General features: G+C 37.0%; 4 protein-coding genes across 4 annotated transcripts in view; 2 read left to right on the top strand and 2 right to left on the bottom strand.

Moving 5' to 3' along the window:
* The window catches only part of LOC118265219 (chitooligosaccharidolytic beta-N-acetylglucosaminidase), a 33208-nt gene extending 32955 nt beyond the window's left edge, over window positions 1-253 (bottom strand). Inside the window, exon 1 of the mRNA XM_050706184.1 lies at window positions 106-253. The gene's annotated coding sequence lies outside the window, so the exon portion shown is untranslated. The remainder of the gene's footprint in view (window positions 1-105) is intronic.
* Window positions 56-2289, top strand: LOC118265221 (transcription initiation factor IIE subunit beta). The gene is made up of 6 exons (XM_035578020.2): window positions 56-205; window positions 560-673; window positions 766-928; window positions 1367-1476; window positions 1720-1897; window positions 2014-2289. The coding sequence occupies exons 1-6, from the start codon at window positions 144-146 to the stop codon at window positions 2272-2274; spliced, it is 888 nt and encodes a 295-aa protein (XP_035433913.1). The 5' UTR covers window positions 56-143; the 3' UTR covers window positions 2275-2289.
* A 557-nt stretch (window positions 2290-2846) lies between these two features.
* Window positions 2847-7795, top strand: LOC118265306 (modifier of mdg4). The gene is made up of 7 exons (XM_050706190.1): window positions 2847-3062; window positions 3561-3686; window positions 4096-4257; window positions 4937-5079; window positions 5815-5984; window positions 6524-6713; window positions 7612-7795. The coding sequence occupies exons 1-7, from the start codon at window positions 2982-2984 to the stop codon at window positions 7775-7777; spliced, it is 1038 nt and encodes a 345-aa protein (XP_050562147.1). The 5' UTR covers window positions 2847-2981; the 3' UTR covers window positions 7778-7795.
* A 451-nt stretch (window positions 7796-8246) lies between these two features.
* Window positions 8247-24194, bottom strand: part of LOC118265307 (phospholipid-transporting ATPase IF) — a 38793-nt gene continuing 22845 nt past the window's right edge. Inside the window, exons 5-17 of the mRNA XM_035578118.2 lie at window positions 21368-21547; window positions 20492-20797; window positions 19969-20216; window positions 17725-18144; window positions 16375-16546; window positions 15776-15966; window positions 14751-15032; window positions 14237-14373; window positions 13742-13877; window positions 12953-13098; window positions 12072-12239; window positions 11295-11450; window positions 8247-10807 (exon numbers count right to left, since the gene is read on the bottom strand). Coding sequence (XP_035434011.2) covers window positions 10615-10807; window positions 11295-11450; window positions 12072-12239; window positions 12953-13098; window positions 13742-13877; window positions 14237-14373; window positions 14751-15032; window positions 15776-15966; window positions 16375-16546; window positions 17725-18144; window positions 19969-20216; window positions 20492-20797; window positions 21368-21547 — 2735 coding nt within the window. The 3' untranslated portion in view covers window positions 8247-10614. The remainder of the gene's footprint in view (window positions 10808-11294; window positions 11451-12071; window positions 12240-12952; window positions 13099-13741; window positions 13878-14236; window positions 14374-14750; window positions 15033-15775; window positions 15967-16374; window positions 16547-17724; window positions 18145-19968; window positions 20217-20491; window positions 20798-21367; window positions 21548-24194) is intronic.

Here is a 24194-nt window from a genome sequence, read left to right as displayed (position 1 = left end):
GCCATCGCTTGACGCTTGACTTTTGTCAAATTAGTTTACGGAGTTTGGAAAGTGAAAAATAGCACACCAAAATATTGTAACAAATATGAGAAATAACATACTCACGCTTTAACTGATATCATATAAAGTTGGTGTGTGTAAAAATGGATCCTGCACTGCTTCGGGAACGTGAAGCGTTTAAAAAGAAAGCACTCGCTACACCGAGGTACGTAACATGCTTGTGGTTGTAACCATCATCTCGCGGACACTGCCCGCATCACGTCGTCACGTCGAACATGTACTGTCTCTCGCTCCCACACACGACTTCAACAAAACCAATTACCAATTTATATTACGATAGCACTTAAAAAAAAACTTTTCAGAATGATTGCTTGCCTTATTTTATGACTAGTTTAACAATCAGAGACGAAAGTTACATCAAGCGATATGTATATTTACAACATTTATTATTTACTTTACATCATATACAAACTTATTTGTTTACATTTGATTAATTTTTATTTATTAATTCTATCCTAAGTATTAGTATTTTTTTTAATAAGGATTCTTCTTTTTACAGTATAGAAAAGAAAAAACGAGATGACTCTTCTATCAAAGATGACAGCAAGAAGAAATCAAAATCATCATCATCAACGAGCTCGGTCAGCTCTGGGCCGAAGCTTGATGCTACAAAGTGAGTAATATAAGTATACACTTAAAAAAACTTATTACTTTATATACTAAATTCTTTCTGTAACATTTGTGACCTTTATTTATTACTTTTAGCTACAAAACTATGTCAGGGACATCAGCATATAGGTTTGGTGTCCTGGCTCGTATCGTCAGACACATGAGAGCACGCCATCAGGAGGGAGATGATCATCCTTTAACTCTTGACGAAGTACTTGATGAAACAAACCAACTGGATGTTGGGAGTAAAGTGAAACAGGTGTGTTAGTTAGCGTACATCTTTATTTTATTTTTAGCTGTGATGTGTCCCACTGCAGGGCAAAGGCCTCCTTACTGTCTTTCCACTCTGCTCTTTGCAGAACTTTTTGCAACCAATCCTTATTGTAAGTATCAAATTCGTCACACTATCCTTATGGGTCTGTTGCAACATCTATTGATATTCAAGTTTGTCCCACTATGCTTCTGGGCATATTGTGACATCTGTTGATATTGAGTGGGCTCCACTCACTTGTGCATCTATAGAATTAACATTATTATAATCTGTTGAAGAGTTATTTAAAATAGCTATGTTATGGACTAATAATTACTGCAATTACTCAATAGTTACACAAATAGTTTCTCATTGATTGGAAATTATATATCTAGTTGTACTGTGTTGTACTTGCAAGGTTTACTTATGTTGTTCTTTTTTTTTCAGTGGCTACAAACAGAAGCTTTGCAAAATAATCCCAAAATAGAATGCTCGCCTGATGGAAAATATATATTTAAGCCTGTCTATAAGATTAAGGACAAGAAATCATTACTAAAGTGAGATTTTCTTCTATTCGAAATTGTTTAAGTAATTTATTATTTCATATTTTAATGAATTATTATGTTATCAGCTTATGGCTGAATGCTGCTCTTTAATATGAACCTCTAGCATGGCTTGAAACTAGTCAAGTTCCTCGTCAAACAGTTTTGTGAGTAAGCCGATAACATAATAATTTATTTAGTATGTCTCACGAAAGTTATAATAAAAACATATTTTAATGTATTTTTTTTTCCAAACAGGTTACTAAAGCAACATGATCTCAAAGGACTTGGTGGTATACTGTTGGAAGATGTACAAGAGTCCTTGCCTCATTGTGAGAGGGCATTAAAAAGTTTAGCTCAAGAAATTTTGTACATAACTCGACCTACTGATAAGAAGAAAATATTGTTTTATAATGACAAAACTGCAACACTTGATGTGAGTTTAATGATCACACATTAATATACTTCAAGTTTGATTTTAAATTATGTGGATCTTTTAACATTTATAAAAATACTGTTTAGATATTTTAATGATTATTTTTGTAATTCCAGGTTGATGAAGAATTTGTTAAGTTATGGCGCGCAACTGCAGTAGATGCAATGGATGACGCGAAGATTGAAGAGTATTTAGAAAAACAAGGCATCAAATCTATGCAAGATCATGGTCCTAGAAAGCCAGTGGTGCCAAAACGAAAGAAAACTGCACAAAAACGGAGGCAGTACAAGAAACCAAGAGACAACGAACATTTGGCTGATGTTCTGGAAACTTATGAAGATAATACTTTGACACAAAAAGGAGTTTCTATTAAATAAAATTATTATACCATCTATCTGCCTTGTTTTTACATACCTAATTATTGTATTTAGGATAAGGGACTAAGTTGTTAAAATCAAGAAATTTATTAAATTCAGCCCACTAACACCAGCTAGTAGCATGCGCAGGCCTATTTCATATGTAGAAAAAATGACATTGTAATCCACGTATAAGTACTAACCGAACCAAAACTTTCTTTCCTTTTTACTTTTTCACAAAACTTCGAAAGGCAAAATAAATAAATTGAATTTCATTCCACATTCTCGGATTTTTAGTTTCTAAACGGACTCTATTGGGATGTGAAAAATTTTATAAGTTCCTCTAAAACAGTATCGATAATCGATGTAGTTTACCCATTTGTTTCATATTACCTACTGGCTTTTTGATAAATGAGGTTGCAGTTATGACTAAACAATTTCGTATAAATTCCTCTAATAATGAATATAGTACAATTCACAATTTAGTATTGTTCTTGTTCTTGTCAATATTTGGTTCCTTTTTTATCGATGCACGATACGGCATCGAGAATAAAGATATTTTAATCGAATGTCCCCACCCAGCCCTATACTTGTCAAACAAATGTCATACTTTGTGTGTCAAAACAATGCAAATGCAAACGAAAGTACTAAAGTAGCTTTATTTGGTTTCACACTCAGTTTTATTAGTGTGTATAATATTAACAATTAATTATCTGAATAGTGTAAACATGTCACAAACGGAACGGTTGTCCTTGTCCTGGGACTCCCATCAGAAAAGTATTTGTAGTGGACTAAGCGTACTGCAGCAGGTACAAAATTATTTATGTTTACTTTTATACTTCCTGTTATTAAATGAAAATAATGAGAATTAATGATTTAAGGTTGATTAAGTCTTTGACTCCCAATAGAAAACTGTTGAAGGCAAATCCTCCGCTAACGTCGGTCACCGGTGACCACCACGGCGTTCATATTCATATTCATTTATTTGCTTTCCACAATGTATGTACATAGATGTTCTTAAAGGTAAAAGTAACAATTATGGACCCAGTTTGGGCACAGCAATTTTAAAGATATAAAATTCAGGCTTAATAATTATAAAATTTTATATTATTATAGTTTATCTTAGTTTAAAAATGCTTAAATAATTATAATTATTGAGATCTTAAAATTATACTTTGTAGGTGATCATTTATGTGTGTGTGTGTATGCGTTCAAAATGTTAAAAGTTTGAATTTTTACAAGAACTTGTATGTAAACAAAAGGTGACCTTATCTTTTTAAGACAAGGTTTCTATTCGTATGTTACAGCGTGGGGAGTATGTGGACATGACACTGGCTGCAGACGGCCACTACGTGAAGGTCCATCAGATGGTTGTGTCGCTAGTGAGCCCGTACCTCAAGGATCTTATATCAACAGCCCCATGCCCACATCCTGTTATTCTTTGAGGCACGCGCAGAACTGACGCGTCGCACGCACGGGTCTGGTTCAGGTCAGCGATTACCCCTACTCGCCGTCCGCATTCCCGCACTTACGCGCAGAATATGTGAATTTGTTGTTCTTTCGGTTTAAAATGTACAAGTAACCTTGTTTATGTGATCTCTAATTAATATAATCGTAAGACGGTGTTTAATATTATAAGAAATATTGGTCAAAAAACATAGGGTTTATATTTATTTTATTACTTTCAATATGTAATTATTAATAATCACTACTAAAAGTAATCTGGTTCGACGATTATTCACTTTTACCAAAATGTGTGGTTATTATTACCATAATTTTGTTAAATTATTATTTTTCAATTAATCAGATTTACCGTAACGTATATGTATGTACAAAATTTAGCTAAAACTTATTAATAATATTAACTTTCAGAATATATCATACACTACACTATGTGCTATATTAGAGTATGTCTACACGGGGGAAGTACAAGTACCTCGAGATAAACTGGCTGATCTACTCAGTGCTGGTAAAGCATTACATATTAGAGGACTAAGGGAAATGGTGAGCTATATTTGTTATACATATTACATTACTTCAAATAGCAATATCCATAAAACCATACAGTAGAACTCCAATTATCCGAATGGGTCCCGGTAATTAATTCATCAAATATTCGGATAATGGATTTAAAAAAAAAATGCCATTGAAGAGAATAAAAGCTGCACAATTTTTTATTGAATTAAATTGCGGGGTGAAGTCAGTGTAGGCACAACGGCAAGTTAAGACAAGTCAAGTCAAGACTTGACGCGCAAACACTGGCTTCGCGGGGGAGAATAATAGCGCACTTAGACTTTTTTTGGTAAATTTTTGTGATCCGGATAATCGGCGATTCGGATAGTCGGAGTTCGGATAATTGGAGCTCTACTGTATCAATTTTAGTTAAAATGAAATCAATGGGTGCAATGACTGCACAGATGGTACAGTGACGGGGCATCTAGCTCCTGTGCAATGTGTTGTGGGTTCGATTCCTGCACGGAGCAACTTTGTGTGGTTTTTTTTCGGGTCTGGGTGTAATGTGTAATACAGGAGAATATCATAGTATGGGACAATGTTTTTGTAAAAAAAAAGATGCTTAAAGCATATAACAGCATAACATCAATTTTATCATGAAAACCTTATTGTAGGTACTTCCCTAAAATCTATGAATTAAATACTGATCTTTATATATTATACTTTCAAGGATGAGAAAAACCCTGAAGAAGAGAGTAGACCACTTGTGAGTAGCCCCACTAATCCAAGTTTATCAGAAAAATTGAAAGCTTTTAAAATAAAGAGAGAAACAAAGGAACAGAACCTAACACCACCACCAGAACCTATATGCAAGTATGAAGTCCACTATGATTTAACATCTTCATGGGCAGAGCTGGATTAAACCTAGAGTGCAACCTAGGCAAGCTCCACATTCAAAGAGTCACTACAGATGGGGCCCAGTAGGGCTGATGACTGATCCGGAGCTTCGGACTACCTAGTGTGTTTACCGGGGCCCCGGCTCTTAAAGCAGTAGTAGGAACGGGCTGGTTTTTAGTCAGTAAGAGTCTGACACCCCCTCTCACCTCGACCAAGGCGGGTCATTGGATAGTTTCCCCCCCAAAAAAAGGCAAGCTCCATCATAAGCTATAATTTTTTGACGCTGCTGCCGTTGGCACTATTTAGGTAATTGGACGCGCGTCTCACAGCACCCTAAGCACTTGCCTAGTTTGCTTCAGGGATAATACGGCTCTGCCCAAATTGCTAAACATAATTTAATACCCACTTTTCATCATTTGATAAGTTATAACCTAAATATTACTGAGATTTTTTTATGAAACACGCAGGTAATCGAGCAGACGTATTACCTGATGGTAAGCAATTGCCACCGCCCATGGACACACCAGAGGCGTTACAAGTGCATTGCTGGCTTTTTGGGAGTTAAGAATTTAAGGGTTGTTGTTCGGGAATCGGGGATTGGGAGGATTGGGAAGGGGGGAAATAAAATATTTTTTTCTTTTATTCAAAAGGAATTTTGAATGAAAACCTATTTAGAGACCTCTCAACCAACTTACTGTATACCTCTCACAGAATATACCTCAGTGAAAGCGACAATAACCACGATGAAACAATGGAAACCGAGAATGAGTCCACTACAGACATAATGGCGACAGATGTCAGTACACCAAAGAAAAGCAAAAAGTCTAAAAAAGATGATACACCACTACCTATTACGCCTGAAGCAACAAAGAATGTGTTGTGTAAGTGATTTTTATTCTTATTTGATTGTACATAAGGTTGTTTATTTCCTAAAGGTGATTGAAAAAGAGTAATCTACGTTCTAAAGTTAATTGAAAAAGAGTAACTCACTTACGTCTTGAAATAATTAACAAAACTTACAACAATCGTAATACATATTTACTATTTTTATGGAACACGCCGGTAAACGAGCAGACGTATCACCTGATGGTAAGCAATCGCCGCCGCTCATGGACACCCGAATCACCAGAGGCGTTACAAGTGCATTGCCAGCCTTTGGGGGTTACCAGGTTAGACCTACCAAATAAGACCTACCAGGTAGCCCAGGTTAGTAATTTTAGAGTTGTTGGGGAATCGGAGATTGAGAAGGGGTAATTGGGCCTCCGGTAACCTCAATCACACAACGCAAGCGTTGTTTCACGTCGTTTTTCTATGAGACAGTAGTATCACTCCGGTCGAGCCGGCTCATTCGTGCCGAAGCTTGGCTCTCCCACACTTAAATTTATGATCCGAAACACTCATCACTTTATTTACATTACAGTGAGTAAAGAAGTACAATACTCAGTATCAAACCAGGGCGGACTGCAGGCTATATACAACCGGTACATTTACAACCTGCGGTACATTAGCAAGACGAATGGCCGGCGATTCTGGCGCTGTGTGCAATATTCGTCCCATAGCAATTGTCCAGCCAACATCAGTACTCTAGACAACAATACTGTTGTAGACAGGTAAGAGAACTTAGTCTTAAGTTTTTAAATTTAAGGGACTTAATACTTAATATAGAAAATAAAAGAGTCATAATTTAATAGGTATATGTAAATACAGTGAGAAAGGCATATATGCGGGCGTAAGGTGTGGTGATCCCGTGAGAGTAACCCTGATTCCGAAAGGATTTTAACGAGTAAGAGACCACGTCGTCCCCACGACGTGGGAAATCGATGAGGATTTCCATTGCTATAGACAAAAAAAAGTAGATATAAAAAAAGTAAACAATAAGTAAAGGAAATTAATATGACAGATTTTCAATTTTATTATTGCTGTAATAAAGCAGACGATTATTTATTTTTATCAACCGCAATATATCATTAATTACTGTTGAATCCAATCATCAGTCTTGAAGACCGGCGAAAGTTAACATAACATATTACGATACATAACATATACGTTAAGTTAAACATAACATATTATAAGATTTACATACTACTATTATATATATATATATATATATATACATATACTCACTACATATCAGATATACATACTACTATATATACATACTTACTACATAATATACTACAATATATACACATAAGAAATTAACACTACTTTTAAGTTTGTATTAAGTCCTAGGTTAAGGAAATGTAATCTAGGATAAGTTAGCCCTCAAATTTGCAACGCCTGAAAAAGGCAGTTAAGATGTACTTAACATTTAAACTAAGACCTGTAATACCTACCTTAACGTGCAAATAAATATTTTGAGTTTGAGTTTGAGTTTGAAGTTTGGGATCACTATTTGCGACTTTTTACACAATACTACTGCTAGTCTTTCGAGTTTCAGTGGAATATCGCAATAATACGTCTTAACTATTTACCCAAGTAATCAAATCGTATTTCTATACATTTCAGAACATTCACTCATAATCACCCGTTCGAGGACAGGAAGATACTAAAAAAGTTCAGTAGCGGTATTATGTTCGCGCAGTTTAAAGAGGCTGAGACCCAATCAACTGCAGTAAAGAAGAGAGAATTAAAGACGCTTGGTTCTGTAATAACTGATAAAGAGCCTCAATAATAAATGTTTATAAGTTTACTGCCTGTTTTAATTGCCAAATGCTAGTCAAGAAACTGACAAGAGAATAGTAAGAAAGTCTATCCTATCCTAATATCCCAAGTCCGTGAGTGTCTCCTGCTGCACTATGCATTTCTTCTACATACAGCCCCGAAGATTTGCCGTAGTCTACGCTTAGTAGTCCGTAAGTCGGCTTTTACAAAACCCGTAGCAAGAGTTGGGGTGGTAGAAACACGGTACAAAATCACAATCAATACACAAAATGACTGCACGGTTGGCGTGGTGGCTGGGCAACAGACTGCCGTACAACGTGTAGCGGTTTCAAATTCCGCACGGAACAACTCTTTGTGTAAAACAAATCGTTATTTCGGGTCTGGGTGTCATGTGCATGTGAACTTGTATGTTTGTAAACGCACCCACGACACAGGAGAAAATCGTAGTGTGGGGCATCGATTTATTCAATAAAACACAATTTATAAAAAATCTATTTTAATGTTTTATGTTAATAATAATAATTTATCTAACACACAATATGTACATCACTTATGCGAGGTAAATCTTACACTATCCTACATAAACTAAATAGGTAATTCATTTGTCATTAAAGAAAAATGTGCTTCTGACTACTAAACGCACTATTTTTCGCAATAAATTATTTATTTGTACAGAAGAATGTTGTACTTAAACTTTAAATAAACCTAATAAACAAGATTTATTAATATTCTAAAAATATCTGTAATAATAATTTATTCTACAATTCATTTTTGAAATGCACATAGTTTACCTACTCACATTAGTAAAATAATTATATTTTTTTACCAACTTCTTATTTTTCCCGACTTCAAAAAATGGAGAAGGTACTCTGTTCGGTTTTTTTATATAGTTTCTGTGAGTTTCTGTGAGTTTTTTTATATACTTACATAATTAGGTGCCTACTTACCTAAATTCTGTACATGGGTAAGTCATGGAACGATTTTTGAACGTATCCGTCAAAGCAATCAATGATATCATTACATATCATTGATTCATCACACATTATAAGACCACTGAGTAATGATATAATTAAATATGCGTTGGAACTATTATAATTATCACAAAAATCTGGACTGTCTTAGAGAGTAGACACGGAACAAGACATTTTCAGCTATACTTTATACTAGTTTCTGCCAGCGGCTTCACCTGTTTTCCCTTGTATAAAAAATATCCAATTTCATTAAAATCCGTTCAGTAGTTTCAGCGTGATTGACGGACAAACATACAAACAAACTTTATAATATGTATTAGTGCGATGAAAATTAAATTAATAACCGAGAGGGACTCATCAAGAAATCATTGTGCACTCAACTTTCTCACAAATCATCATTAATTAAACTATTAAATCTAAATGGTTTATCACATTCATTTATTACCCGAAATATGACATTTGGACTAGTAAAACACAGTTAATACTATATCCAAAATATACATAATTTTTAGCCTAGTTTACAGGCCAAAAGTTAGTTATAATGTACTCAGAGTCATTTAATGATTACTTAAACATTTCCTTAGTAACGATTTTGTATCGAAAACAATTGCTAAGGACTGACTGACTGAAATGACTCTGAGTACGGCGGTAAATGTTTTATAATAACTATCGTTAACTAACAAAATTAACTAAAAATAACGGTTTATCCACTGAGTTCTACTACTGACCAGTATGCTAGTAGGTCAGTAATGTATATCAGTATAGGCTGCGTGACGTCCGCAGACGCTGCTCATGAGGAAGAGTCCTTCTGTGACTCGAAACGAGTAGAGCTTTTCTCAATGTATTTACGTGAGTAAATCGTTATTTTTAGTTAATTTACTTACTCAACAAAATCATATAACTTAATTGAGTTTAAAATAGGTACTCATTCTGCACACTAACAAATATAATTAATAAATTATCTCACTTTAATTAAACTTTAAACAATTGACCTTATAGTATCTATTTACAATTATCCAATTTGTCTATAATTTAGGGTGTATTTTTACTGTTCAAAAATTGACTACAAAAATAGTTTCATTCATTTTCCGCTACGATCAGCACCGTAGCTAGTTATTTAGTTAACTTTGGCTTATTTTGTTATTGCACCAAATATTAGATACAATAGCACAATAAAATCGTTTCATATAACTTGTAGTTTGTCTAACCTACACCCTGTATATATCACATACGTTTCTCAAAAACTTACCTTATTCTTACTCTATTTACGTATTATTTCATTTTCATACTCATTTCATTATAATATTTGTGAGTTATGTCAAACTTTTACTAATAAATTATTGCGTCTACGACATTTGAAATAAAGTTTATTTTCCCATGGTATTGCATCAACTGTTTTTTCACCAGCGGCGCTTATATAGCTTTAGATCTTACTAATAAAATCATTCTGTATAGTCATGATTATTGCCTCTACGACATTTGATATAAAGTTTATTTTCCCATGGTAATGCATTAACTTAGTAATTCGTTTTTTTTTTCGCCAGATGGCGCATATGTAGCTTTAGATCATATCTAAACACTATAGCTGTCAAAAATTTTATGTCCAAAGACTATATTGGTAAAGCTTTCGCTACAGTAGCGGCCTGGTGGAAAACTTCCTCCATTTTTTATTAGTATAACTTTCGTGAGACATACTAATTTAATTATTATGTAATCGGCTTACTCAGTCTGAATGTTGCTCATGAATATGAGTCTCTAGCATGGCTGGAAACTAGTCGAGTTCCTCGTCAAACAGTTACGTGAGTAAGCCGATAACATAACAATTAACTCCCTCCTTACTGCTATTCTTACAGCGGCAAATTTATTCCTGATTATATCATAGACTAGTAATAAAAACATCAGGTTCGGTGGGTTGTTGTAAGATCTTCATCCTAACGAGTCGCTCGGAGAGGATCCTGACGACAAAGTCCGGCAGTAGACAGGCTATCACCACAACTAGGTTGAGGAACATGAAGCCAGGAGACTGAAGTAACCTTATATACGTGCCAAGGACATCGCCGTCGATTTGCCTGGAACATAAAAAAGTTTTGTTGAATTTGTCCTTGGGCGGCGTTGATCGCTTACCTACTATCAGGTGATCTGGTAGCTTGTTTACCACCTATCACATAAAAAATGTGGATCACATAAACAGGTATTGAACCTGTAAGACTGCGCCAACCTTTACATAAGATTTTTTTATACCATACCTGGTGGATGGTAACTTTAGTAAGTAAGGAAGATTCCTTATGCATGTTACACTGGCATTCAACTGAATGGGTTTTATACCTAACTGAATTAATGGAATTTTCGATTTCAAAATCTTTTCATCATCATCAGCCGAGAGACGTCCATTGCCAAAGAAATGCCTCCCCTCAAAATCTTTTAAACAACACGAATTGTTAGGTAGAAGTTAGTATCCCAATGATGTTTCCGCAACTAAACCATTTTCATAGATGCTGATTAGAGTAAGATCATGCCTATCTATAAATTAATAAAATACATGTATATTATACTTACAGATAAATAAAAGAATACGCAGTATTGAACAGTATATAGACGACTATGGATAGCACGACGGACAACACAAACAGTAGCGTGTGGTAGCGCGCGTGGAGCCACAGCTTCAGGTTCACTATCACTGTCAGCAGGTGGAACGTCACTGCGCCGAAACACCTGCAATTATATTTGTTATGTAGACATGATGTTATGTAGGTAAACGGGATGTTAATGTATTATTTGTGTATCATTCAAAGAGCCAGACCATCAGAGATGGGGTCCAGTAAGGCTGATGCCCGATCCGAAACTGCGGAGAACGTAACAGCAACGCAGTGGTTTTTACTCAGTAAGAGTCTGACACTCCCTCTTGCCTTACCCAAGGTGGTCTCCCACCTTGGGTAAGGCAAAGTGCGTTATTTTTGGATAGGGGAAAGTCATTGGATGACTTTCCCCTATCCAAAAAAAAATGTCACATCATTAACCGTTTTTGATGGACCGCATCAATGGACTATGTGTCTCCTCTACATAAATAGAGTAAGCCATAATCTCCACATTTGGTAGACGGGCTAGAAATCAGACTTACCTCCCAGTCTCTGCCAAATAGTTAGTCCTTTAGTCAGCTCTTAGGACATTCATGAGAAAAAAGTTACAATACAAAGGAAACAATGAAACATAACACAAGCGTTAGTTCACGCCTGTTTTCTGTATGGCCGGTGGTATCACTCCAGTTGGTCGGGCCTAAAGCTTTCCCATGTGAAAATACATAATAAAATTAATAAAAACCACATGAATACTAACCACAAATCAATAGGCTTTCCATCAAGATTGATGACAGAATACTTGAAGGCGAAATAACTGAACCAGTATATGACGAGCGAGTGGTACGTGGCGGCGATGCACCACGACACGAAGTACGGCCACGACATCAACTTGTTCTTCTTTATACCGCTGTATAAGGAAGGGTTGCTGGAAAGAAGATTACTGTTAGAAGATTTGTTATTTTGAACTGTAGTTTCTGGATCGTAAAGTCGATAATGTTTCTTCTAAAATTCTGTTTGAGCATAGTATACGTTTATTACTATAAAGGAATACATTCATAATTTATCGTTATCTGTTAGATCATTTCAATCATAGAGACTCCGAGTTACAAACGCAATAGTTTGCTACGTGAACTTAAAGCCAAGGATACACTAAGGGATAAGTCCTAGGACAGGACATTTTGTCCCCTCATGTATCCAAAATAACTGAATCAATTTAGTTGCTCGACAAAAACTACATACAACTACTATTGTAATCGGATTTTCTGAAATTTCTCAATCGTAGCGCGGAGTCTGGAATGGTGGCCAGTATAATTATGGCAATAAGCTCACCCCCTATTACATGGGACTTATAACATAAATGGTGAAATGTGGATGTACATCGTATAGCGGCATAATGTGCTATAATGTGCACCTCTGCTTACCCCTTCGGGGATAAAAGGCGTGACTTTGCTTTTAACTGCTATTGTAAAAAAACATTAATTAAGTTGTTCAGCTTCATGGCCTTGATCAATTGATTCCGTTGGTTTGATGTATAACTACACTGTATTAGGGTACGATGGGACTGACATACGCTGTGCAAAAGTGTATAAAAGTCCCTAAAAATTCATAAGAACAAAAAAAATGTAAAAAATCGCTTACTTATAGAGCACATCTGAAGACCAGGCCTGTTCAGTGACAGACAGCAGTAGCACTGGCACGGAGGTAAACACGAGGTTGTAGAACGTCAGGTACATTGAGTCGAAGATAGATTGCGTCGAGAACACCGTGTGGATTTGGAATAGGAACTGTTGATAGGAGAAAATGTTAGTTAATCGTTATTATGTATTTAAGTCCCCTTTGGATAAGAGTTGCGGCTGATAGGAAACTGTGGAAAGAGTTGGAGGTCTTTCCCGTAAGGCACACTGAACTGAGAGACATTTTGTAACTTGAACTATTTTAACTTGTGTCGAAATGTTCGGAAATAAAGGCTTTATTACTATTATTATATAATCGTTACTTACTCGTATTATCATTTCTGTGAATATGTACACAGTTCTAGTAAGATTGGATAGTCGTAACGGCAATAAAGAATTCGAAACACCAGATAAATCAAGAATGTATGCTCACACTTGCTTATTTACGGTAACCGTTTTAGGTGCCTACTGACTGCGGATCTAGTCAGAAAAGACCAGGAGAAAGAGAAAAGTACCCTTAGTACGAGTTTGTTTAACGTTGCGTAAGCGCGTTCGGCGCTCTAGTTCGCCGGCTCGAATAAAGCAACCAATCAGATCACCGAACGCGTTCTCGTTTCGATTACTTTAAACGTAAAGCAAACTCGTACTAAGGGTACAGAATATCCTGAGAGACTTAGAATATTTTATTACAAAAATACTTCGTAAAAGTTCTATAATTATCTCCTTTTCTAACCAACAAATACTGTTTCCTTACCATAATGTTCCCGAGGACTAGATTCTTGTAGAAGAAGTATTGTATGAGCGTCGCCAGCCGCTGGTTGTACCAGTGTCCCATGACTAGTAGAATCTTCTTGATCATTGAGAATTTCGTGATCGCGAAGTCCGCAGATCTATTGGAAAAGAAAATAAATAAATGACATACAAGCTTGTATTTACTGAGATTGATCAGTGGTAAGGTACAGCCGAAATCTCGGTATCGATTTCAGTTTTTGACAGATGCTCCAAAAAACTAATGACAAAAATCAATCTTATGCAAAGATTTTGAATTGAAATCGATTATTAATTTCGGCCGCTAGTTGGGAGAGAGAATTACATAAAAACATTTCACAAATCGCAATTAAAATCCAACAACTAAACTAATATAAAATAGAAACTTTTAAAAATAAAATTTAAATTGAAAGAAACAACTACTTATCTATTGAAAACTAAACCGTAAGACATGGCAATAAAATACATTTTCAAACTTTACCTCCCGGCCTGATGCCCCTCCCTCCCTAGGATCCCAAAGCCGACGTGTGCCTCCTGTATCATAGATATATCGTTGGCTCCGTCTCCTATGGCCGCAGTGATAGGTCGTTCGTCACTCTCCTTTATTAATTTTACTATCTGGGGATGATAAGAAGAAATTAGAATACTATCAAGAACATTTTCCATATAAAATGTTGTCAAGAAAATATAAATGGGCTCTGTGAAAAGTTATTTTAATTTCTCCATTTTTTTTAAGTCAGGTAATATCCCTAAAACCTTCTCCTAAGTCTAAAAAATACTATGCAGAAAATCGGTTCAGCCAAATGCGAGATACATACAGGTCAAATTGAGAACCTCCTTTCTTTTGAAGTCAGTTAGTAAAAAATGACTTTCTTACTTAACCGTTTGTCAAGGTAATTTGACCGATTTCAAGCCATGTCGGGGGCTCATCCCCTTTTACATTGGCCTCAAAATAAACATAATAAAAATCTAAAAACAGTATAAAAACAACATACCTTAGCCTTCTGTATAGGCGACAACCGACAGCATAAAACAGCATGACATTTTATAGCAATATTGACAAACGCCGGCGCATATGCAGTGTCCAGTACTTGCGTCATACTAGTGCCATCTACAACTAAAGTCAGGTCCCTGTAACTCGGTTCGTTAATGATCCGGGAACACTCCCCTATGTGAGCTTGTAACGTCGTGCTGTCCTCTATACCGATCATAAACATTCTTCTGTCGTTTTCTGATATATGCGCGCATGATTGGGCTACGTTGATTGCTGTTTCTACCTGTAATTGGGGAGGTTTTTGTTTAACTATATTTATATTTTAGAGTTACTATATTTATATTAGAGTAACTGTTTGCACTATATTATTAGTATTGTTTTGGCTAAGTAAGTGACTATTTTGCGTTATGATTACTAATGATAACACCACAATATTGGCAAATGGAGTAATTCCACGGCCTTGTTGGGTACTAGAGACCTCTCCTTCAAACTATAAAAAAGGTTGGCAATGTAATTATAACTTCTCTGGTTTTCTATGAGGCTGTAGTGATCACTTCCATTAAAACACACCAATTAAATTAGGTTTGGTTAGGTATCTTTGTGTTTTAATATATTTTGGTGTAAGTAGTTATGCGTTTGTATAAAATATTTTAAGCAAAGACACTTTAAAAAAAGGATATCAAAGCAATATTTTGCGTCAGCACCGTCTTCACTACATAGTATAAAACAAAGTCGCATGTCTCTGTCCCTTTGTATTCAAATCTTTAAAACTACGCAACGGATTTTGATGCGATTGTTGCGTAATAGATAGAGTGATCAAGAGGAAGGTTTTATATTTGTAATACATGCATAATATATCACCATGGCACCCAGCGAAGCCTAGTATTTATAAAAATAGGTTACAGTTACCTTATCTCCAGTGAATAGATAAGTACTACCAGAGGAAGTTTAAATGTATAATAGATTACATGTATACTAATATCACCATTGCAAACGTTCGCTAGTATAAAAATAGGATCACAGTACCTTATCTCCAGTGAGCACCCAAGTCTTGACTCCGGCAGCTCGCAACGAGGCCAGTGTGTCAGCGACGTTGTCCTGCAGACAGTCCTCGACGCCGGTAGCGCCGAGCAACGTGAGGTTTCTCTCCAGCGTGCGGTACTGTTGCGTCACCTGTTGCAGTGCTTCCGCGCTCTTACCGTCTAGCCGTTTTATTGCTGGAAAAAGTATATTTAATTGTAATATATTTATGTTTGTCCACGTAAACAGATGCATACAACTCATAATCGGTCTGCCTAGTGGGTTACCGGAGCTGCGGCTAGAAAAAGCAGGTGTAGGAATGCGGTGGTTTTTAGTGAGTAAAAGTCTGACACTGTCTCATCTCGCCCAAGGCGGGAGAAAGCCTAATTGGAGTTAGCGAAAAAGCCTAATTAAATTAGACTTTTAACTGAAAATTGAATGTAAGCAGTATCTACATTACTATTCTTTTCTACACACAAAGGTTCTCTAAAATATATGTAAGTATATAGAACGAATTTTCTACATCTACAGTAAGGATTATCCTTTCCAAAACAGCTCAACCTTCGATATTTTAAGCCTTTTTTGTTAGTTAAATAACTTCTTACCTTCAGCAACCTTCTCATACTCCTCCTCAGGCACCTCTCGGTACGCGATAGCGAGCGTCCTGAGACCCTTGTTGGCAAATATGTTGATGTCCCGGTCAGTCTCCTGCACACAGCTGTAGTTCGTGCACAGAGGGAACACGGAACTCTCTGCTCCTTTGCAGTACAACCAAATCTGGAAAATGGAACATATGCTTAAGTAATAAGACTAGTTTTTGTACTCAACCTCGCATTCTTTAAGAGACCATATATAATTTGCTTGTGGGAAGTTTCTATTACAGGATCAGCAGCCCTTGCTGGAGCGCGGGATCACTAATTCATGAATTTATTTATTAGAATTACAACCTTATATTTTTGTACTAAAGTTTAAAATCGATCTTTCAATTCTCACTACTTCTTGAAATATCTACTTGGAGAGTCCTAAAAGTTCTACACTACGATACTAGGATCGCGTCAATTCGTTTTTTTCCAAGACTTTCACCTGCCTTGGGTGACGAGAAGAAGTGTCAGATCAGACAATTACTGACTAAAAACCATCCCGTTCTTACTTCTCTTTCGAGTCGAGATCTTCGGTAACCCACTAGGCAGTCTTACTAATATTATAAATACAAAAGTTTGTGAGTTTGAGTTTATTTATTTGCAAAATTAAAAAAACAGCTGATAAATAATGTAATACACCTATCACTACAGCTGTGGCTTCCGCAAACTTTATCAAAAAGGATTAGTAGATTAGGCAGCCATCCAGAAATATCTTAAGACCACAAAACATAGATAATAAGATATCAGTCAATCATAGTATCTATCTAAGGTTCGCTTGACGTACGTAACATGTCTTCATATGAACAAATATTATGTCCCATTAGCCATTGAATAGTGTTTGTTTTGTATTCAATACCAAAGAAGGCTTAGAGCGCGGCAACGCGTTGATGTATTATCTAATGGTAAGCAATTAACGCCACGCCATATATCCACAACACCAGAAGAGTTATAAGTGTAGAGAGTGCGTTGCCAGCCTTTTTACAATGAGAGAAATAGGGCCTCCGATTTCATTTATGCTCGTGTAAAAATGACCATACCAAAAACGACGCAGTGACGCAGAATGACCTATCAAAATTGAACCACAATCAGTTACACCAAACGCCTAAAGCGCTTTGACATTCAGCTACTGAATGTCAGATGGTAATATATATTTGGAGTCTTCCAATGCTCCACTAAAGTCAACACAAGGCACACAACACACCTACTAAGAATTGGTGACTTACCGCAGATGAAAATGGACAATGAAACAAAAAAAAATGTTAAAATGAATAAAATTTGGCGGACCTAGGATCTTAGTGTACCACACATACATACCTTCCCATCTCTATCCCGAAGTATAACAGACATCCTCTTCCTTTCTGAAGTAAACTCAATTATCTGAAGTCGCTCATACATTTCAGTATGCTCCCCAACCTTTAGAACTAAATCATTTCCTTCTTCACCAAGAAAAGTTATATCAAACCGCTCAGCTACTTCAACCAACGCCTTCTCATCAGGGCTACTTGCTTGATAATCAATTTTGTTCCCATTCTCATTGATAATAGAGTTCCAAGTCACATTGTCGACGACTGACCCGTTGGTGTTGTTAGTTTTAATCTTTTTTCTTTTAAAGAAGTTCATTAGCTGCATGTTGCCTGTGACTGAGAGGCGGGCGCTGAGTTTCTTCATGTCTTCGTTCGATACTTGTACGGAGTGACAGAGAGCGAGGATTTTGAAGAAGAATTTGATGTCTGTCTGAAATAGAAAGGGATTCGTGTTTTATTACAATAAGGATAGCAGATTACCTAGTCTTCTTTTCTTATTATCTTACCGACAGACCCGCCTTAAGTATTATAAATACGGGATATGCAATAAGTGTCATGCTATACAGGGTGGATCTTATTATCTGACCAAACCTCACAAAATTCGCTTTTAAAGGTAATTATATTTTTCTGTAGAGCTATCTAATCTACTTAGGTACTGAAATCTATCAACGAATGTGGACAAACAACATTATACATATTTTGTATTGGTTAGGTGTGTATCAATATAAAAATTGGCATTCACAAAGTTGCAAGGTAGGTAAATAATCAATTTATCAGCTCGATCATAAGGAGATTAATATAATATGTACTTATCTATTACGAAGTAAATATTAAATGGTGACAAGACAAGACAGCCAGATACCTATTTATTGTTTCTAGATCATCCCAGATAGTGTACATGCATGTAGACATATATAATATTGTATCACATGATAAGTAGTGTATAGTACCTATACCAAATTACCAAGTGATACTTGACAATATATTTTTTATTATTTTTACAGTAATATCAAATTCTATGCCTCACATAGCAAAACTATGAAATGAGCTGTCGTCCGCGGTATTTCCGAACCGATACGCCCTTCAAAGCTTCAAGAAAGGAGCTCATACATTCCTTTTTAAAAGGCCAATGCACCTGTGGCTCTTCTGATGTTGCATGTGTCCATGTGGGGTACTGATCGCTTACCATCAGGTGATCCGTGAGGCCGTTGGAACAAATTGACGGAGAACCTTCAAAAGGCTAGCTAACCTAGCTTATGAAGGTAAAGATTAGGGAATAAGGGATTCGTATATTACAAAACTGCCTGGTTCTCACTATCAACTTGGGTAAAGCGGCACCGGATCCTCTAAATAGACCGCAACCGGAGGCAACGCCTGTTACGGCACATCCCTAGGTTTTCAATAGTAGCTATCTAATCTCAATCCGGATTCCCAGCACAGACAATTCTAATCTTTAAAAAATCTCATTAATAGGTAGTACAATGAATATGCAGAACTATCACGAATTTCATAGATAAACCCTGCTTTAACTCAACATGTAGGTATCAGTAAACGAGAGCGGTGCTCTGATTGGTTGGTTTATTCGAGCCGGCCAATCAGAGCGCCGAACGCGGTCTCGTTTCGATTACTTATATACTTTAAATGAAAAGCAAATTCGCACTATGGGTATCAGAACAGATAAATAAATCGAGATGGCTCGATAGATTTCAAGTGTAGAATAGATAGCTATTAAAGCGAATAAGGAAGATTGTAATTCGCGGAAACTGATAAAGTTTTGCATAAACAAATATAATACCTATGATAAATGAACTTTTTTATCAGATTGATACATTGTTCGAGTAGCGCTACAGAATAAATCTGACGAGCGAGTGGTCCCTGTACAAGACCAATGTTTTGTTTAGAAATAGCATGCAAAAAAGTAGAACAGGTACACAGCTACTTCTTTTTCGCTTTACCTCCCCTTATGTTGCTACATATTAGGATATTGCATCAGCCTAACAAAGAATTGTTGGATTTCTTTTAGCATTGATAATTCTGCGTTTGGCCACCAACCTGCTTTCTGCCAGAACGGCTATTACTATATCATATTATATCATAGTCTTTACCTAGAGAACTAAATGATATCAATACTAGCACTCCGCATCGTAGGATTTCGTTCTATAGAACAGCCACTTACTACTTATTTACTAGCCATATTTTACAATAACAACCAAAAAAGAACCTTACACCACAAGACTTATAGTTCAAAACTGACCTGAAACACATCGACGGGTTCATCAAATCGTTCCACATCATACAGTTTAGAATCCCTCTCTTCATACATGAGTCCTTTAATGGAGCATGACTTGAACACCATCAGGTTTTTGGTCAGAGTCCCTGTTTTGTCCGAGAAAAGGACTTCTACTTGGCCCAACTCTTCGTTCAAATCTGATGTGTTGGCTGCCGCTGGTCTTCCTGTTTCTTCACAACGAAGATCCTCGTCCCAAGCTATGAATAGTGATCCTGGAAAAGAAGTGTTATTGGTATTTATTTATTTTGACTAATTTTCAGGCATGTTCTTTGTTTCACACAGATGTAAAGGCGAAAGTCAAATGATAAGAGCATTAAGTAATTATTTCAATCAATTATCAAAACAAAATAGCATATTGCCAAAATTGACGATCGATTATAAAATCGTACATACCCAAAAATAAATTTACCCGACCCATTAATCAAAACCAATTCGAATAGACCTGCAAAGACATCATCACAAACAAAATAGTAAAAATCAAACTTACCAATAAACTTATACAGCTCAATGGTGACATATAAAGACATTGGTATAATATAATAATACAGCAGTAAGAAAGAAAACAGATCTTGTAGGATACTGCCAAATGGAGCCGGTATTGGGTTCCCAGGTCCTAAGTACAGGTCTCTCTCTCGGTTCCGTCGCTCTATCCATAATTTTGCGACCAAAGATACAACTATTTCAGCGATTAGCAGCCCTATGAACCATAGCAGAGACTTGTTGATCGCCAACTCGCTTGAAGAGAATTTGTTCCCTGTGTATTTTGAGTTAAGTGCTAGTTTCGTTTCTTCACCTGGAAAAGAAATAGAAGGCTTGCTAGAAGCTAAAAGTTTCAAGTAATTTCTCTGCTTCGATTAATTCTATATGATAAGTTTCAATACACTGTCTAAATCGCTGAACCGGAGTGATACCACGGCTTCACAGAACACCGACGTGAAATAACGCTTGTGATTCGTAAAGTGGGTGAGGTTATCGGAGATCCAATTACCCTAATCTTCCCAATTACTGAATTCCCAACTATCCTCAAACTCCTAACCCCTAGAAGGCTGGCAACGCACTTGTGTCTAAGGTCTCAGGCGTTTAAGGGTCCATGGGCGGCGTCGATTGCTTACCATCAGGTGACCTGTCTGTTCGTTTACCAGCTAATACCATGAAAAATCTCAAGACTAAAAACAAGAAAACTGTGTGGTTCGTTATTTTATCCTATAGACCAGGAATAGCAACATCTGGATCACACAAAGATTGAATTTGTGTGAGAACCGAACCATTATGATTTCGCAATGAGTGCACATATAAAAAAGAAATACTTACTCAACGAATTGTATCCCGTACCTACTTAAAACACAAATAAAATGCAACTCACCCGTATAAACAGCACAGCCAATAGCCCATTCAGTATTCTTAACCCTGGATCCTCTCAGCATGAGGTGATCCGGAGTCAGTACCAGACTGTCCTGGTAAGGGATCTCCAGGCGACCGTAGAACGTGTACAGATCTGCGACTGGGTTGGGGACCTCGATTTTCATACCGTGAGGGAGGATATCTAAGGAAGAAGGAGTATAGGACTAAAATATAGTATGAAATTATGATGTATTGTAGGTATTTGTTACTTGTGAATTTTGTTTTGTTTATGCATTAAATAAAAAATTAAGTAAGAAGAAATTTGTTTTAGTGAATCGCACCTTTATGCCTCGAGAAGGTTTCAAGACTATTTCTATCTACGATAAAGAAGGTACAAAAATTATGTCAGGCCTGTGTAATTTATTTTAAAATTATGTTATTTATGTTGTAATTATAGACCAGTACTAATTTAAAAATTTTCAATGGTAGTTTTCTTCGCTCACGACTTGAACTTAGAATTTGTTACTAACCTATAAGAAATAATGGGCCCATCGGTAACCATAATAGCGAGTTCTAAGACCCCAAAGTAAGCATTCAACCAAAGTCCATTCTACAATTGTTTTCAATATTAATGCATCATATTAAAATTCCGAACAGATTAAAATATTGTTCAGACAACGTATTAAGACTATTTACTTAGGTTATGATGCGTAATCTTTATAATTACTCTAAACGCCAACTAAGAGAACGTGTCAGGATGACGAATAATAATAATAATAATAAGTCCGCAAGGCAGCTTGTGGCGAGCTGTTGGGCAGTGGCGACCCCACGGACCTGACTCCCGGGAGAGGCCCTACTTTTTAACTCCGGTTAGTACTCGTGACTATCCGGAGTGGCCTCTCCTACCTCACTCTTGCCTTAATCGGCTGGTTTGAGTGGAGATTCGCAAGAGTGGAGTTGCCTTCAGCTCCACTTGGGGGAAGGACGTATCCCAGTAAGATGCTGGTAGGGGTCTTGACCGTACTTCCGGGATTGCTCTGATAGCCGTGGGATGCCCTCCCTTCCTCAAGCAGCTCAACGGATGTTGCTTCCCTTGTCGCTACATGCTAGCGGCCGTTTCAGGGGGCCCACTATTGAGTTTGCGAGTCACCCCCTGCCTGTTTATCCGTATTTTTCAATATTGGTCAGGGGCAGGGGCCATAGTCCCCATAGTTAACCGGTTAACTATTCCACAGCCACCCACACCCATATCCCTATCATTTCCTTTTACCATATCTCACAATAGTCCTGCATCAGCCGGGGATTGTCCTTTGGTGTACTTCCATAGTGCATACAGGGATAATCGCCGGCTGATGTCCCATTACATTTAGATTAAAATTGTTCAACGGGCCTCTGCGAGTTGGCTTCGGCTCCTCGTACGCCTTCCAAAGGTCCGGGACCCTGTGGTCCCGAGATTATGTAAAGAACATACAAATAATAATAATAAGTCCGCAAGGCAGCTTGTGGCGAGCTGTTGGGCAGTGGCGACCCCACGGACCTGACTCCCGGGAGAGGCCCTACTTTTTAACTCCGGTTGGTACTCGTGACTATCCGGAGTGGCCTCTCCTACCTCACTCTTGCCTTAATCGGCTGGTTTGAGTGGAGATTCGCAAGAGTGGAGTTGCCTTCAGCTCCACTTGGGGGAAGGACGTATCCCAGTAAGATGCTGGTAGGGGTCTTGACCGTACTTCCGGGATTGCTCTGATAGCCGTGGGATGCCTCCCCTTCCTCAAGCAGCTCAACGGATGTTGCTTCCCTTGTCGCTACATGCTAGCGGCCGTTTCCGGGGGCCCACTATTGAGTTTGCGAGTCACCCCCTGCCTGTTTATCCGTATTTTTCAATATTGGTCAGGGGCAGGGGCCATAGTCCCCATAGTTAACCGGTTAACTATTCCACAGCCACCCACACCCATATCCCTATCATTTCCTTTTACCATATCTCACAATAGTCCTGCATCAACCGGGGATTGTCCTTTGGTGTACTTCCATAGTGCATACAGGGATAATCGCCGGCTGATGTCCCATTACATTTAGATTAAAATTGTTCAACGGGCCTCTGCGAGTTGGCTTCGGCCCCTCGTACGCCTTCCAAAGGTCCGGGACCCTGTGGTCCCGTGATTATGTAAAGAACAAACATAATAATAATAATAAATCTTTATTCGCCGAAATATGGTACAAAAAAGGTGGTAACAGGTAATTATGTAGCTAAACACATTTCGCCTTCAGTAGGCATGCGAAAACTTAGGAACTTAAATAACCCTATTATTACATATAAAATTATATTCTATACTTAAAAAATTCTTCTAGGGTATAGAAGCACTTTTCAATAAGCCAGTCTTTTAATTTTCCTTTAAATTTCGTGGTAGGTAGCTCTCTTATTTCTCTAGGAATATTATTATATATATTAATTATCATCATTGAACTATTTTTCTTATGTAAAGTACTTCTACATCTTTCCATTCTTAATTTTGTAGGATCCCTCTGTTTAAATTTACAATTCTCACTAACCTTAGGATATAATTGAGGATAGTTTCGTACAAACATACCTATCTCAGCAATGTATAAGGATACCACAGTCATAACACGTAACTTTTTGAAAAGTGGTCTGCACGATTCTATTGGACTAACACCGCATATAGCCCTAATACATTTTTTTTGTACAATGAAAACTTTATTTATATCTGTAGAATTACCCCAGAGAACCAGACCATACCTCAAAACAGATTGCACATAGCCATAATATGCCGTAAGGGCTGTGTGTGTGTCAGCACTTTGTCTAAGTTTCTTTAATGCATATACAAATCTATTTA

The sequence above is a fragment of the Spodoptera frugiperda genome, chromosome 28, assembly GCF_023101765.2.
Source record: "Spodoptera frugiperda isolate SF20-4 chromosome 28, AGI-APGP_CSIRO_Sfru_2.0, whole genome shotgun sequence".
NCBI classification, from domain to species: domain Eukaryota; kingdom Metazoa; phylum Arthropoda; class Insecta; order Lepidoptera; family Noctuidae; genus Spodoptera; species Spodoptera frugiperda.
Note: the sequence above shows the minus strand (reverse complement) of the source record. Positions and strands in the feature narration are given on the sequence as shown.